Here is a 16522-nt window from a genome sequence, read left to right on the forward strand (position 1 = left end):
TTTATATTTATATGTTGTTACATTTATTCATTACCCTTCAATAAAGAATTTTAATATTTTACTTTATGCCTTGCTCATATCTATAGCTAGCTGCCTAAAAACCCCGCTTGGGGGACTTTTTCCCAAGCGGGGAAAAGTGGTCATCCACAGCCCAGATTGGGAATTGCACCTGCCCCGGGTACAAGCAGTGGTAGATTCCCTTAGGGAAGCGGGTCTCGCGGCCAACCCAAAAAAGTGTGCCATAGGCCTGGAGGAAGCCAAGTACCCTGGGTTCGTTATTGGCCGGGGACTTGTCAAGCCTCAGATCAATAAGATTGAGGCAATTCAAAAGTGGCCACATCCAGTAAACAAGAAACAAGTTTAGGCCTTCCTAGGCATTACCGACAGTTTATACCCGACTTTGCCACCATTGCCATCCCTCTGACCGACCTGACGAGGGGTAGAGGGTCGGTCATGGTCAAATGGAATCCTGAAGCCGAGGAGGCGTTTCAGAAGTTAAAACAGACCCTTTTTGTACTACCAGTGCTGGTGACCCCGGACTTCACAAAGGGGTTTGTGATACGGACAGACGCCTCTGAGGTGGGTCTAGTTGCTGTGCTATCCCAGAACAGAGATGGTGAGGAGCACCCGGTTGTATACCTGAGCCGAAAACTGAATAAGCATGAAAAAAACTATGCTATTGTCGAGAAGGAGTGTCTCGCTATAAAATGGGCCTTGGAGTCCCTGAAGTATTACTTGTTGGGTAGGTCATTTAAGCTGGTCACCGACCATGCTCCCCTAAAGTGGATGTGTGACAACAGGGAGAAAAATGCCCATGTGAAAAGATGGTTCCTGGCTCTACAGCCCTTTAAGTTTACAGTAGAGCATAGGCCGGGAAAGCTCCAAAACAATGCAGATGCCCTCTCCCGCATGCACTGTATGCTTGGGTCAATTGCTCAGCCGCAGGGGCTTGAGCAGAGGGGGAGGATATGTGACGGTATGCAAGGTGATATAGTGGATAATCGCTACATTTCACCTCGCATTCGTACCGTTGTAAGGGATTGAACCGGAATCCAGCCCGGGTTTTTCCAGCCTCTGTGGCAGGCTAGGTTCCGGTCCGAATGTTCTGGTCCACTTGAGACCACACTCCAAAGACATGCTGGTAGGTTAATTGGCTTCTGTCTAAAATTGTCCCTAGTATATGAATGTGAGTTGGGGACCTTGGATTGTGGGATCCTTGAGGGTAGGGACCAATGTGAGTGTGCAATGTTTGTGTTGTGCACTGCGTAAATTGACAGCGCTATATGGATACCTTAAATAAATAGGGATAATTGTAGACATACAGCCACACTCACTCAGGTTGAACTAGATGGACTGGTGTCTTTATTCAACTTTACTATGTAACTATGTACGGTTACTTTCACAATGAGGCGTGCGGGCGCTGGCGGTAAAGCTAAATATAGCGCCGCTTTACCGGCGCTAGTGGGGCGGTTTTAACCCCCCACCAGTGGCTGAAAAAGGTTTAAAACCAGCAGCGCTGCTCCATTGTTTTCCATGGGAAGGGGCACTTTAGGAGCGGTAAATACACCGCTCCTACAGCGCTCCAAAGATGCAGGACTTTTTTGACCGCCCTGCAAGTGCACCGCTCCATTGTGAAAGCCCCCGGGGCTTTCATACTGGAGTGCATTGAGCGGCTCTTTCGGGGCGCTTTGCAGGCGCTATTTTTAGCACTTTAGCGCCTCAGTGTGAAAGCAGCCTAAATAACCAGGAAGAGAGCTCAACAGGGCTCTGGTTTTGAGACTCAGGAAGGAACCTGAGTGAGAGGAGCTCTGGCTATTGGACTATAAGGTTTGCTTTACCGCATGTTTTGTGGGTGACGGGGACCAGCCCCGCACTGTCTAGAGAGGAGACTGTTTAGTTAGTGCCGGACGGCAAGGATTTACTTTACTGTTTTTTTTTTATTTTTACTTTGCAAACCTCCTTGTAAATAAACCTGGCATCCGCCAGATTTTTAAGAAAGTGCCGTTTGCTGACCGTCCTTCAGAAAAGATGATCCCCATGAGCTAATCTTCCCACTATATATAAATATTTTTTTTTTCTTTCACTTCCATCACCCAATCTCACTTTTTGGCGCCATGTCTGTTATTTTGGGAGTCATACCCTTTGTTAGTATTTCATAAAGTATTTATTTTGTGTTTCTTTTTATTATCACTTTTTTCTTTGCACATTTTTTCTTCACACAGGGACCTTAATTATTTGGTCCCCTTTTTTTTTTTTCTTTTCTTCACTTGATTGTCTCTGTTTTACTCCCAGCATTTATATTTGTAGATTGGTCCCTCTGTGTGGTAGATGCCCCCTAATCCCTTACGATCCCCGGGTGAAGTGGCTGCTGAGGGGCGGGGGAAAGAAGGGTACTGAAGCTCAGAGACAGCCCCAATGAGAACTGATTCTTGCTCTGCTTTCTGGAGATAAGAAATGGTCCCTGTTTTGTTGCTTTTTTACTTTTTTTTGTATTTATGGTTATTGTATTTCTGTGATTGAATGTTGGGGATTGATACTTTATTTTCTCTAAGTTTGTATTTCAATGGATAGATTGCCTGAGGGTAATTACCCTGTGTGCTTTTCTCCATAATAATGGTTCCCTATGGGACCTAGGATATAGGCGATCAGAGGGCGTTCTACAACATAGGCGGGTGACCACTCACTGAGCCGCGTTTGCCGGCCTTTTAGTCGGTTATACAGGGACTTGCAAAGAATGTGATGCCTTCAGAAAAGGGAAGATGTCATACATTGTGGGGGCTCTATTGCACGTATGCAGACTACAATTTGTTAATAGCGATATTCACTGTATCGTTTTTGTATTTCCAAGTTATCTTGCAGTATCATATGTTGATTTCTATATTTCATAATGTCGGTTTTATTATTGTTTACACTATTCTATGTAGTTGAGGTGGGCGGAAGTGTCCAGAGCTCTTCCTCTGTTTTTTTTCCGTCCATATTCCCACATAGGTGGACGCTCGAACACCGGTCTTAAACCGGTGAGCATTTTAGCAATACTTTGCTTCTTTATTTTAGGTGGATATCTCTCTACTTGGTATCTACTTCTCTTTCCTCTTACTGCTTGCTTTCTTTTTTTAATTTGAGTTTTCCCTTATTTTACCTTTCCTTTACCCTCCCTTTCCCTTCCCATTCTCTCTTTCCCACATCCTTATGCCCCGTACACACGGTCGGACATTGATCGGACATTCCGAGAACAAAATCCTAGGATTTTTTCCGACGGATGTTGGCTCAAACTTGTTTTGCGTACACACGGTCGCACAAAGTTGTTGGAATTTCTGATCCCCAAGAACGCGGTGACATAAACCACGTATGACGAGACTAGAAAAGGCCAGTTCAGAACCAAGCGCGGCACCCTTTGGGCTCCTTTTGCTAATCTCGTGTTAGTAAAAGTTTGGTGAGAGACGATTCGCGCTTTTTCAGACTCGTGGTTTTCATTTCGTTTTCTGCTGTTCAGTTTGTGTTTGTGGGTTTGTATCTGCTCTTCAGTGCGTGCAAGCAAGCTACGCGTGACTTGTCATTGTGTTCTTGTTCGTTCGTTACTGTTAGGTCGCTCTTCACAGGCCTTGCTGTTCTTCAGTGCGTTCTGTTACTTCGTTCTGAGCAGCCGACCGTTTTCTAGCCATGTTGTGTATACGTACTACTCGTAGAGTTTGTGCTGTGCGGGGGCTTGGTGTTGGGGTCCTGACCTTGACACAAGTCCAGTCCATGAACAGGGTGGGGAGGAGTTCATGGACCAAGAATTGGTTGCTCCAGCGTGACCAGTTCTGTCATATGCCTTTGCTCCGTGAGATCCGTGAGAATAATCCTGATGATTTCAGGAGCTTTCTCCGGATGATGGACCCTGTATTTCACCGTTTGTTGGCTTTGCTGACCCCCTATATCAGCAGGCAGGATACCTGCATGAGACAAGCAGAGGCTCGTCGCTACCCTGCAGTACTTGGCGACGGGGAGAAGTCTGCAGGACTTGAAGTTCTCGACAGGCATCACCCCCCAGGCTCTGGGGATCATTATCCCAGAGACCTGTTCTGCCATCATCCAGGTCCTGCAGAAGGAGTATATTAAGGTAAGATTTTTATCCTTTAATATCACATTTTATTGTATTTGTTTGATAATATATTGTATTTCTTTCCTCATTCCCTAATTACCATGATTGGAATATGCTGTGAATGTCCCCTTTGTCCTCATGCATGCTGGATTTTTATGTAATTATTATCCTTCATACATATTTGCCTTCACTTACCTCCCCAGCATGGTCTCCTGGCCCTATATCCACCTCATGTAGTCACTTAACAATGTATTTTGTCAGCTCCATAGTAGTGCTTTACCCCAACACCCCCTAAAATGTTTTAAAATGTGATTGGTGCTTTAAATTCAGGCAGAGTGCCAGAGGCTTTTTTTGGGGGGGTCCCCAAATCATTTTTAACCCTCCCTCCCCCAACTGCTAAGTCAGCTGATAACAATTCTCTATCTATCCTCAATCATCTATCTGCTGACTTTGCCAAACCCATACACACTATACCCACCTCTTTGTTGGTCAGATTTATGGATGAATTCCCCAAAGCATGTAGTGCAAGGGCCTGCCTGTATACTTTCAAATGGTACTGTTTAAAGTTTTTGTATCCTATTATCTTGATAGGTAATAGCAGAGTTTCCAAATGTGCTGAAATGTGTACAGTGTGTATTTATATTTTTGTATTATGACACTTCTTACCTGTCCAGTGGGCTGCCAATAGTGTAACTAAGGAGGGGCTGTTCAAAGTAATACCCATTATTTAGGCATTCATCTCTCAATGAAGTGGAGCGTGTTACCTGTCCAAGAGCCCCCCCCCCCTATGTTAGAAATTGCCCATGAGAGGGGGTGGGGGAGGGGGAATCTGATAGGTGTACCTTATACTTTGGTGTTTAAAAATTCCCATTAATAAATGTTATCTTGATGTTGGCCAAGAATGTTTGTGTCTAATATGCTTTCCATGTTTTAATGTGCAAAAAAACTAATTTTTTTTTGTTTCCTCCACAGTTTCCTTCCACGCCACAGGAATGGCAGACTGTGGCCTCCCACTTTGCCCAGCGGTGGGACTTTCCTAACTGCGGAGGGGCAATTGATGAGAAACACGTCCACATCGTCCCACCACCCAACTCGGGGTCATACTATTATAATTATAAAGGGTTCAATAGTATTGTGATGTTGGTGGTGTCGGCTAATTATGAGTTCCTGTATGTGGACGTGGGGAAGAATGGCCGGATGTCCGATGGTGGAGTCATCGCCCAGATGGAGTTTTACAGGCGTCTCCAGAATGGCAGCTTGGACTTGCCACCTCCAGAAGACAATGTGGAAGGACTCCCATTCGTCTTCGTTGCGGATGAAGCCTTTGCGCTGGGGGACCACCTTATGCGGCCATTCCCGATGAGGACCCTCACCTTGACCAGAGGGTTTTTAATTACCGGCTGGCCAGAGCCAGAAGAGTGGTGGAGAACACATTTGGAATCATGGCCAGCCGGTTCCGCCTATTTCTTACACCCATCCATATGACGGCGTATAAACCGAATCATATAATCATGGCGTGCTGTGTTCTACATAACTTTTTACGGCAACATTCTGCCAACTATGCTGGCTCAGTTGGGCCTGAGATCGGAATTATAAATGAAACAACCCTGATGGCGCTTGAAAGTGGCCGTCCTGGCTTGCCCTCCCTGAGTGCCCGTGATGTCTGGCTAAGATACCTTGAGTTCTTTGCGGGTAGGGGGGCCATCAATATGCCAATTTGTGAAACCTTGATCAAATAAAGAAAAAAATTAAGCAAATCTTTGGTGACATTTACTGCTTGTGTTTGTTTTATCTGACCCTGACCGAAATGTGGTGAGTCCTGAAAATGGCGTGATTGAGTAACCTTACAAAGCACTGTTGGGTGTTATTTACTAAAGGCAAACACTTTGCACTACAAGTGCACTTGAAAATGCACTGAAACTGCACTTGTAGTGCAAAGTGGATTTGCCCTTAGGAAATAACACCCATTGTCACAGAAAGCAGCAATTACATCACCACAAAAGTGTTGTAGCGTTGAGACAATAATCCACACATTCTTGATTACCAATCTTTTTAATACCTGCACAATCACATGTGCATTTAGAAAAGGTTTTTAAAACAAACCAACATGTTTGTTGTATAACAATTTTTGTGGTGGCATTATCAAAAATAGAAATGTCCATTTAAGATAAAACAGGCATGTTTCAAAACAACAAGAAAGACACAATTCTTGAACTTACAAAGTTCACATTAGGTAGAACTTGAAGGCAATATCAGACTTGAGTATTTAGGAACTGTGTTTGATATTGCGTTCAGATGGGGTGAAGTCACCCCAGGAAAAGCCAAATTTTGAAGATGCACACCAATTTACGAATGTCAACATGTGCTAGCTGCCATCACGGGGGATCAAGGGCCATGTTTTGGGGGAGCAACCCCTTCCTCTCAGCTACTTTATTATTGAGGAAGGGGTTGCACCCCCAAAATGCGTCCATTGATCTCCTGTGATGGCAGATAGCACATGTTGACACACTGTGTGCATCCTCAAAATTTGGCTTTTCTCAAAATCGTTAAAACATTTTTAACATTGTAGCACACAAAAAACAAAAGGATTTGGAGGGGTTTTAAACTCTCCCCAAAACATCAATGATGTTATTATTTTTTTGAATAACATCATTGATGTTTTTCTTGAGGTTTTCCAATGCTAAATTACACCCCATGATCTCCCCGATCAGGATCTGTGCACTTTCCAAGGTGAAATGCCCTGGATCCACAACATCACGATCACCTAAAAAGATAGAAACCAAAAAAAAAAACATGTATTATAAATATGCCGGCATCCATCTCTTACCTGAGCCTGTAGTTGCAGACACTCACCTGTTGTGGTGACTAGTTCCACCACGTCTTCATCCTCCTGCTCTTCTTGTGTTTGGGGTATTTCCCCTTCTTCCAGAGGGGGGGGTCTCTGGTCTCCTTGGATGAGGGGTGTCCTCCGAGTCTTTTCTCCCCTATATGAAAAAAAAAAGGTATACTTAGCACACAGATATTTGATGGCAGAACTATAAATATGAAACATTGCTTGGAAGTGGGGTACAATTGTCTGTTTTGCCAGAGTTCCAAGATGTAGATTTTTTAGTGTCCTTTGTAAGCTTCAATGCTTTACCTATTTGGTACAAGCTTCACAGATGGAGACACCCCTATAGTATACACTGGAGCACCTGTGTGGGCCCCCTAATAAAAAGGATGTTCTTGTGTCCCACACTAGTGCTCCAGTGTCCAGATGTGTAAACAGCTGCTGAGTGTCCGCTCCTTACACAGAATCTAGTTTGCATTTCATTCTAGTAACAAACCCATCTACACAACCAAATTATTTTCATACAAGTAGGCCCTAAAAAATGTGGGCAAAAGCATATGGCCAAAACAATGGTGTTTTATAGGCCGAAAGAAAAATGTTTGATACGAACGAATAATGTACCCTTGAACATGAAAGTTGCCATTTTAAACTGTACAACACTTAAGAAAAGCACATGGAGCAGCACGAACGTAATAAAAACACAAAGAATAGGAACACAGCACAACTTACTTTTTTGCAGCACTCTCCGGATCTTTCTGTACTGCTCATGTTCTCATAATTTCAGGTCCGACCACCGCTTCCTGAGCTGATCTTTCGATCGACGTACCCTGATATTCCGGTGCAGACTTTTAACCACTTTCACCATGATCTTGGCCTTTCGGACATTGGGGTTGGGGTAAGGTCCATACTTCCCATCATAGTTGGCCTTCTTCAGGATGTCGACCATCTCCAACATCTCCCCAAAGTACATATTTGAGGCCTTAAATCTTCTTCTTCTGGATCCAGACGTTTCCGGATCCGGGCTTTCCTCCTCATCCTCGTTGGTATAATTAGCACGCACCTGCTGTGTCTCCGCCATGTGCTCTTCCCCCACTGTGCCGAACGAAAAGGGGCAGGGAATAGACTAGAAAGAACGTAGGAGCGGGTGGAGTTACATGCATGCGCAGTGTGTATAAAGCGTAACACGCGTGCCTAGTACGTACGATCTGTGAGCGGAGGAAGGAGCATCGGAGGCGCCGATCGTGAGAACAAAGGTAAGATCTAAACTTGGGACTATACTGCTTCCAAATTGAGGCCTATATTGTAACAAGATTAGGAGAGTTTGGCCTGACATTAGGGTTTGTCTTGTGTTGTGTCTTGCAGAGAAAATGGATGGCTTCAACGACCACAATTTCCTCCCCCTGTTCATAGACAAATACAGGGAGCTGCCCTGTCTGTGGCAGGTGAGACATCCCCAATACAACAATAAACAAAAGCGGCAGGCAGCGCTGGAGAAACTGCTGGAGTTTGTGACGCCGGTGGTCCCCACGGCAACCATCCCCTATTTAAAAACCAAAATTGGTGGCCTGAGGAGCACTTATCTTAGGGAGCGCAAGAAGGTCACGGATTCCCAGAGGTCCGGAGCAGGAGCAGATGACTTTTATGTCCCCAGGCTGTGGTACTATGAGAGACTGCGATTTCTATCAGACCAGACTGAAGTCAGGGAATCCCTCTCAACCCTTCCTTCCACCCCAGCTGAGGCTTCCGATGTCCAACCTGGGCCTTCCAGCCAGGGAGAAGTGGAGGAGCCCAGCTTGAGCCAGGTATAGCATTCTTCTACAGATTTCTGGTCAATAAAGAAATGATCTTTACTAGATGTCATTATTGATCACTAATTGCTGATTGAAAAAAGTGTTTGACATATCAATAGACAGTAGTGGGCACCAAAAATTGGGACAAGAATGAAAAATGCTGGGCTCAGAAGGATAGTCTGTTATATTTGTTAACATTCAATTTTGCAACAGTCAGGAGGTGAAAATTGAGTGTGATTGATGAATAAAAAAACTAAAACTATGTCGCTTTTTCATACACAGGAAGACCTCAGCCAGGAGGAGGCTGTGGAATGTGGCAGCCAGGAGGAGGCGGGGCTAAGTGTCAGCCAGGAGAAGCCTGGGACAAGTCGAAGCCTGACCGAATCGCAGGTTCCTCCCCTCCGCCTTCCATACAAAAGAGCGAGGAAGGCGACTCACATGCAGGATTCAGCGCTCAGGCTCATTCAGGAGACTTCTGCATCCCTTAGAGCCTTACCCACTCCTGAAGAGGTCTTTGCCTGCATGGCTGCCACAAAACTGCAGGGCATGCAGGAGGGTCAACGCAAACTATGTGAGGACCTTCTTTATAAAGTCCTAAGTAAGGGGGTGAGTGGTGAACTAACACCCAATACCCACCTGAGTGAGTTGGCCCCTCCTCCTCCTGCTGCGACAACTCCACCACCAGAGCCACAGCGTGGAAGGAAGACCAGAGAGTGATTGGCCTGGGTTCAGTCTGGTCTGACAAAAGATGCAGTCTCTTGTATGACCACAGCCTGGGGACACAGATGTCATCTGCTGCTTTCCGGATCTCTGGGACTTCTGGACCAGACTGCACTCCCTTATATATGGTCGAATTAAGCGCTTATTTTTACTCCCTTTGTACCTGGTCTCTATTGTTGTCTATGAGCCAGAGTGCTTTTTATTGCAAAACTTTTTATTAAAGTTTTTGAAAGCAGATTCACACTATGTGGAAGTTTTTTCTTTTTAATTCTTCCATTTGAGGATTTGCATCCACCCCATGAAGGACCGAGTACTGAATAGCGGTATAATTTTATACCGGGAAGCCCGGTGACTAGCGGGATTGTAGGAGGTCGTTCTTTGAGTGATTTCACTGTCTGCTGTTCCCACCTGCGGAGGATACAGTACTACATCAACCATTTTCTGCTCCACTGTAAGCCCGTTTGACTCTTAAGCCGCTGGCTGGTGAGTCCACCATCTCCGGTAAGGGTATTTTTTACCTATCCCTATCTACATTACAAGTTTGATCATCAGACTACACAGGAACCACTCTTGGATTCAGGGGTCCCACACAATATATTTCAGTGGAAGCCTTATTGGTCAAGTCTTCAGATACATGTCTTGAGGACTTTTTATGGACTTTTAGTTTATCTTTACACAGCACTATTGGTATGAATGTTGTTCACCCTCTTTTTATAGTGTCGCACATATCGACCTAGGATTTATACACTATCATGTTTCCTGTTATGGGTAATTAGATATATATATTTTTGATAGTGGAATAGACATGCAGATTTATTTATGAATGTACTATATGTTTGTTCACATTTTTGTGTTTTATACATCTGATTTTTATTTTATGTTCTATTGGGTTTCTTCTTGTGTATAAATAGATATCCCATAGACGTGATCATACAGGTGATCAACCCACAGAGACACATTTTTGTGGTTTACATATTTGATTTTTATTTTATGTTTTATTGGATTTCTTTTTTGTGTATAAATAGACACCTCAAAGATGTGATCACACTGGTGATCATTCCACAGATACACATATTCTGTTAGTACAGTTAATGATCACACACAGGATCAGCAAAAGTCCTGTTTCACCAAACACTTTATTGTGCAAAACTTGACCCCCAGATTGCCATTTTGGTGGGTCTTGCCCAATAAAGAACAAGTTCTTTCTAGCGCCACACTTTATTTGCACCATTATATATGGACTCCTCAGGCCACCAAATTTGCTTGAAAATAGTGGATGTGTGCCCTGGGGGTCAAAGGCTTCACCCATTTCTGCTATTTCTCCAGCGTTGCCTCCATCTTTGTTTAGTTGTGAGCCCTTAATAAATGAAATTTTTGTTCAATTATACTCTCCTATGTGTGTTTGCATTCAAAAAGGACAGTTTGTGAGGAGGCAGGTACATTTCAAAATACAATGTGAAATTAACAAGGGACATCAACACCAAGCAATCTCCTACAGATTATAAATAATACCGAGAGATATCGATGGTGTTGTGAACTTGACACACAAAACACACACAAAAATATTATAGAGTAAAACACAACAAAAACAACAATAAAAACACAGCTTTGAAAAAAAAACAAACCCCCAAAAAATACAAAAACCAGCCAGGAAGAAAACAAAAAAAAATTACAAACAACCAAAAACTAATTTGGTCAGATGTGACAAATCTAAATATATTGAGGGAATCCCAATAAATAATAAAGAAATAAGTTTGTGAGAAATCTGTGTGAATATGAGCAGCAAAACTACTTCATTCTTCTCACATTATAAAGAAGAAGAGTGCGCTGTATTAAACAATTTTTGACATTGCAGCGTGACGAAAGTGCTGTATCCATTCCGAACGCTAATTTTACCCGACCGAGCTGTTCCGTCTCGGAATTTCTTCTGCGCATGCGTGGCACTTTGTGCGTCGGAACTGGCCACACACGGTCGGAATTGACGCAATCGGATTTTGTTGTCGGAAAATTTTATAGGCTGCTCTCAAACTTTGCGTGTCGGAAAATCCGATGGAAAATGTCCGATGGAGCCCACACATGGTCGGAATTTCCGACAACACGCTCCGATCGGACATTTTCCATCGGAAAATCCGACTGTGTGTACGGGGCATTACCCTAATTTTGATTATGGTGGTTCTCAATGTGATCTCGCTCAATGCTAAAGGCTTAAACATGCCAGAGAAAAGGCAGATGCTCTTACATGACCTTCAACGTCTCAAATCAGATGTGGCCTTTATACAGGAGACACATTTTAGGGACGACAAAGTACGCATCCTAAAGAGCCGGTCATAGCCGATGGTTTACCATTCTACCAACAAATTGGCTAAATCAAGGGGGGTTTCTAGCCTCCTCTTGGGCAGGGTACCATGGTCTTATATAGACTCTGTTATGGACCCTGGAGGGCGTTTCCTGTTCGTGAAGGGCACAGTGGGTGACGTTGGGGTCACGTTGGCGACAGTATGCGCCCCCAACGACCACCATGAGATCTTTATTGGAAAGACTTTTGAGCGGCTGAACGAGTTTACAGAGGGACACCTGATTATAGGGGGTGATCTAAATTTCCCACTAGTTCCAGTAGAGGACATGTCCTTCGGACTCTCTTTCAGTGCACGTAAACGCATTGCCCAATCTTTGCAGAATTGTCAATTGATCGACGTATGGCGCATACTCCATCCTACGGAAAAAGACTATACCTTCTATCCCCCCCCCCCACAAACCCTACTCTCGCATTGATTATTTCCTCGTCCCACATTCCCAACTCCATGCAGTACGAGCCGCTACCATAGGCTCTATTACCTGGTCAGATCACGCACCTATATCTTTGATATATGCTCTACATGATCCTCTGACGACCAGGCCTACCCATTGGAGACTGAAAGAAAGCCTTTTACAGGATAAAGACGTTCTAGGGGACATAATTAATGAGCTCGATTTTTACTTTAGCCCTAATGACACTCCAGATTGTGACCCTGGAATTATCTGGGAGGCACATAAGGCGGTTATCCGAGGCATGCTGATTAAGCACGGAGCCAGGATCAAGCGGAAACGCTTTGAACAGCTTAAGTCATTACTTGAAGACCTGGCCACCCTGGAGCTCCGTCATAAACGGCCTCAGTCTCCCTCCTTAGAGAGAGACCTCCTTATCAAACAGACACAAATCTCGGATCTCCTTCAATACAAAGCTAAGGCGGCATTACAGGTTTGCAGTAAGTTTTTCTATGAATCTGGGGATAAATGCGGGAAATTATTAGCAAGAACTTTGCGAGAGCAGAAATTGATGACCTATATTCCACATCTGGCCCACCCAATAGGCCTAAGGTTACAAAGCCTTATGACAGCGCGGGAATTCCAAGAATTCTATAAATCCTTGTATAATTTGCAGAATAAGTCCCCCACCCAAGATCAGATAGATTCGTATCTCTCATCGTCATTAATGCCTCGACTATCGGACGCAGATAGGGATACCCTTGAAGGCCCCATATCCATGGAAGAACTGCAGGGAGTGGTAGGAGCCACTAAACTGGGCAAAGCACCAGGTCCTAACGGACCTGGTGCGAACGGCCCAATATTATAAGATCCTGCTTCCCTCTCTTGCTCAATATATGGTCAAACTATTTAATGCACTCGGTTCTCTCGCAACTTTCACAACTGACACCTTGCTAGCTCATATTGCGGTGGTACCTAAAGAAGGGAAAGACTTGGCTTCTTGTGGAAGCTATCGGACGATTTCTTTGCCTAATTTAGATCTCAAGCTTTTCACTAAAATATTGGCAAATAGGATCCAACATATTATCCCGAACGTGACACGTTTGGATCAAATGGGATTTGTTCCCACACGAGAAGCAAGAGACAATACTACGAAGGTTCTGAATTTACTACAGGCAGTTAATACATCCAGGACGCAATGCGCGTTTCTTAATACAGATGCAGAGAAAGCCTTTGACAGGGTGAATTGGAGTTTTATGCTGGCAGTTTTACGTCATGGAGGTTTTGGCAGTAAAATGCTGCAGTGGATCTCCTCCAGCGGCCCGGGTTCGGGCTAACAGAGTATTGTCAGACACTTTTCAAATTACTAATAGGACACGTCAGGGATGTTCACTGTCGCCTCTCCCCTCGCTCTGTCACTGGAACCGTTTCTCTGCACAGTCCGATTAAATCAGGACATTATGGGAGTACAGATAGGAGACACTCAGCTTTTAAGATTTTGGAGTGCTCTTCAAATCACTCATTTTTTTAGCACACTCCCGGCTCCGGGATTGTTTACCAGGTCCCTTACCACCTTTGAGGAATATTGCTCGGAGACGGGAGCAATGCCCCACATGCTATCTGCCAATTATGATCTATTAATCACACCTGCGGAAACCCATTCCCCGAACTGTCTTTGAGAATGTTAACGGGTTTAAGGTAAACCCTTCAGTACAATACAGCGACAACTTATCCTTAGGCTTACGTACAAATCATCGATTTGTACAAAAACACAAGAAACCAACTTCAAGATTTCCACTTCCCTGACTCCTCTGATCTGTGTTGGAGATGCCAGGGAGATAGAGGCACCATTCTGCACATTTTTTGGGACTGTCCCAAATTAAAGCACTTCTGGACAGAGGTGAGACGCATTCTTCAAATTTTTACAGATTGTACGATACTGGAGAATCCGACTTATTTTCTCCTTCATGTGTCCCACATACCAGAAAAGGTATACAGGGAATCTATTATCTGTCACCTTCTAGATGCCGCAACGGCATGTATCCCTCTGATGTGGAAATCGCCACTACCCCCGACAGTAGGGATGTGGCTACGTAAAGTAAAAGATCAGCAAAATGGAAGAATTGGTCCTCTCCGCACGACACCAGCTGGAACCCTACTTCAAGACCTGGTCGCTCTGGAATGTCTTTTTGGCCTCTGAGGAGGGAAGAACCCTCCTTGACAGTAACCTGAATAACTAAAACTTAGTCCGCGTTGAGCGAGCTCACACAGGGTTCACCTCCGTATACTCATCCCCTATCCCTCTTCCCCACCTCCTTACCACTCTTTTTCCCTCTGTTCTTTTCTTTCTTGCTCCCCCCTCTTTTTTTTTTCCTCTCCTTTTTTGGTTACTTCGATCCGGGCTCCTGGGGTCCAAAATTCTTCTCAATATATAGTTATAAAATTAATTAGTACTGGTCGGGGACTATAAATGGGGGAGTATATATGGTTTGTTCTTCTTTATACGTTGAGTATGCTAGGAGTTAACACAATGTCTCTAGCAGCAATATTGCGGAATAGGAGAGACAGTCTGGATGGTTATCCAATATCGGGTTCTTTTTTTTTCTGGAATGCCCTACTGCATGTCCTTGACTGTGTCCTATGACTAAATTAAAATACTGAAAAAAAAAAAAAAAAGGAATCTGAATGTAAGCATACCTCTGAACCACTTTAGTGATGAAATCATCTGTACAGATAAGAGCATCAGAGAGACCCTTGTACAGTTTACAGGATACATGGGTGGAGTCCTGAATGTCCATCACAACTGCAGAGAAAACAATGTCAGATTTACTAATGGGAATACAGATCATTAATGTCATGAAATTAAATAAATGATTTATTTTTAAAACTGCAAAACCAAAAATGTGTAAATATTATTCATTAGTGCAAATAGGCTAAGTCCAACCAAAACCAATTTCAGACTTGTACTGGTGCAACAAAGTAAACCATATCTTTTATCTCTTATTTCTAGGGGATGCCAGGGAAAAAATCTTTATAACCCACCTCCCACGAGTCATATAGCAAACATTGTAATAAGGGCAGTAGGTGCTAGAGCCAAGAACCCAAGTCGGGAAAACATTTCAGACCCTAGGTAAAAATTCCAAAATTCCACAACCTCTTAGACAATTCAGAGAGTCAAAGAAAAGTGCACTGCTCCAACATTCCCCTCAAACTGTTGGAATCAGGTGCTGGTTTGGAGTTTATCACTGCACACATAGCTCCGTATAATCCAAAGGAAAAGCCACACACCAATGTCTTCAGACGAAATATTAATCAACTGACAAGCTTCATCACATAGTTCCTCCCCCAGGACCACTCCTTCAAAAACTTGTCCGTGTCACACCCCTAAAGCAGGTGGTCAGGCACTATAGCTAGCTTCTGTGCTCTTCTCACCTGTAGCAGCCCCCTTTCCCATAAGGCATTCAGGCCTACAGGTGCTCGGTTGCTCCCAGGACTTGTACAGAATGCTATAGTGCCTGGCTACCATGCCTGGACAGGCACGAACTGAGCACAGCAAACAGGTACTTGCAGTTGGCAGACAGGCAGAGTGGTTCAATGACAGTCTAAGTACAATGCAGGCAAGGTTCAGTATAGTCAGGGTCAAATCTGTAGTCAAATTGCAGGCAGAGTTTTAAGCATATTCAATATCCAATCTGAGGTTGTCAACATGGGAATCCAAACTAGCAGACAAACAGGGAGCTTGGAGCACGTGTTAAACACACTATCACAAGCATGAGACTGCAGGCTTGCCTGGCTTAAATCAGGTTTGGTCTTCACCCAGAGATTAGCTACATTAATCATCCTGCAGGTGAACAAGCAGAAAGGGAGAATGTATCACAGCCAAAGCCAGAATGCTGGAATGAGACCAGCAGCTGTGATAAAAGCAGGAGCACTACATGCTCTTGACAGTTGGCTGATTACAATTTTGCCTGTAAAGACATCATCGGTGTGTGGCTTTTCCTCTGGATCATACTGAGCCCCCTACACAATGTTTAACCACTTCCTGCCCGGCCTATAGTAGAATGACAGCCGGGTGGTGGTTCAGTTATCCTGACTAGGCGTCATATGATGTGCAGCAGGATAACATGCCAGCGCGCACAGCGTTGCGATCAGTGGTGCTGTGTGTCAGTCTGAGAAACAACACAAAATGCAGCTCTCTGAAAGAATGATTAAATAAATTCCAACGTAGTACTGTATGCATAAACAATATTATTTATTCCATAAAGTTAAAAAATGGATGAACGTCAAAGTTTAAAATAAATGGTAGTGAACGTTACAAGTGACCTCAGAGTGGATAAGGGGGAAACAATTATC

The 16522-nt window shown here is 44.0% G+C and overlaps 1 protein-coding gene across 1 annotated transcript in view; it reads right to left on the reverse strand.

The window, feature by feature from the left end:
• The window catches only part of MED1 (mediator complex subunit 1), a 360443-nt gene that overhangs the window by 42689 nt on the left and 301232 nt on the right, over positions 1-16522 (reverse strand). Inside the window, exon 16 of the mRNA XM_073608341.1 lies at positions 14867-14972. Within this exon, the coding sequence (XP_073464442.1) occupies positions 14867-14972 (106 nt within the window). The remainder of the gene's footprint in view (positions 1-14866; positions 14973-16522) is intronic.

Source organism: Aquarana catesbeiana, linkage group LG12, assembly GCF_042186555.1.
Source record: "Aquarana catesbeiana isolate 2022-GZ linkage group LG12, ASM4218655v1, whole genome shotgun sequence".
NCBI classification, from domain to species: domain Eukaryota; kingdom Metazoa; phylum Chordata; class Amphibia; order Anura; family Ranidae; genus Aquarana; species Aquarana catesbeiana.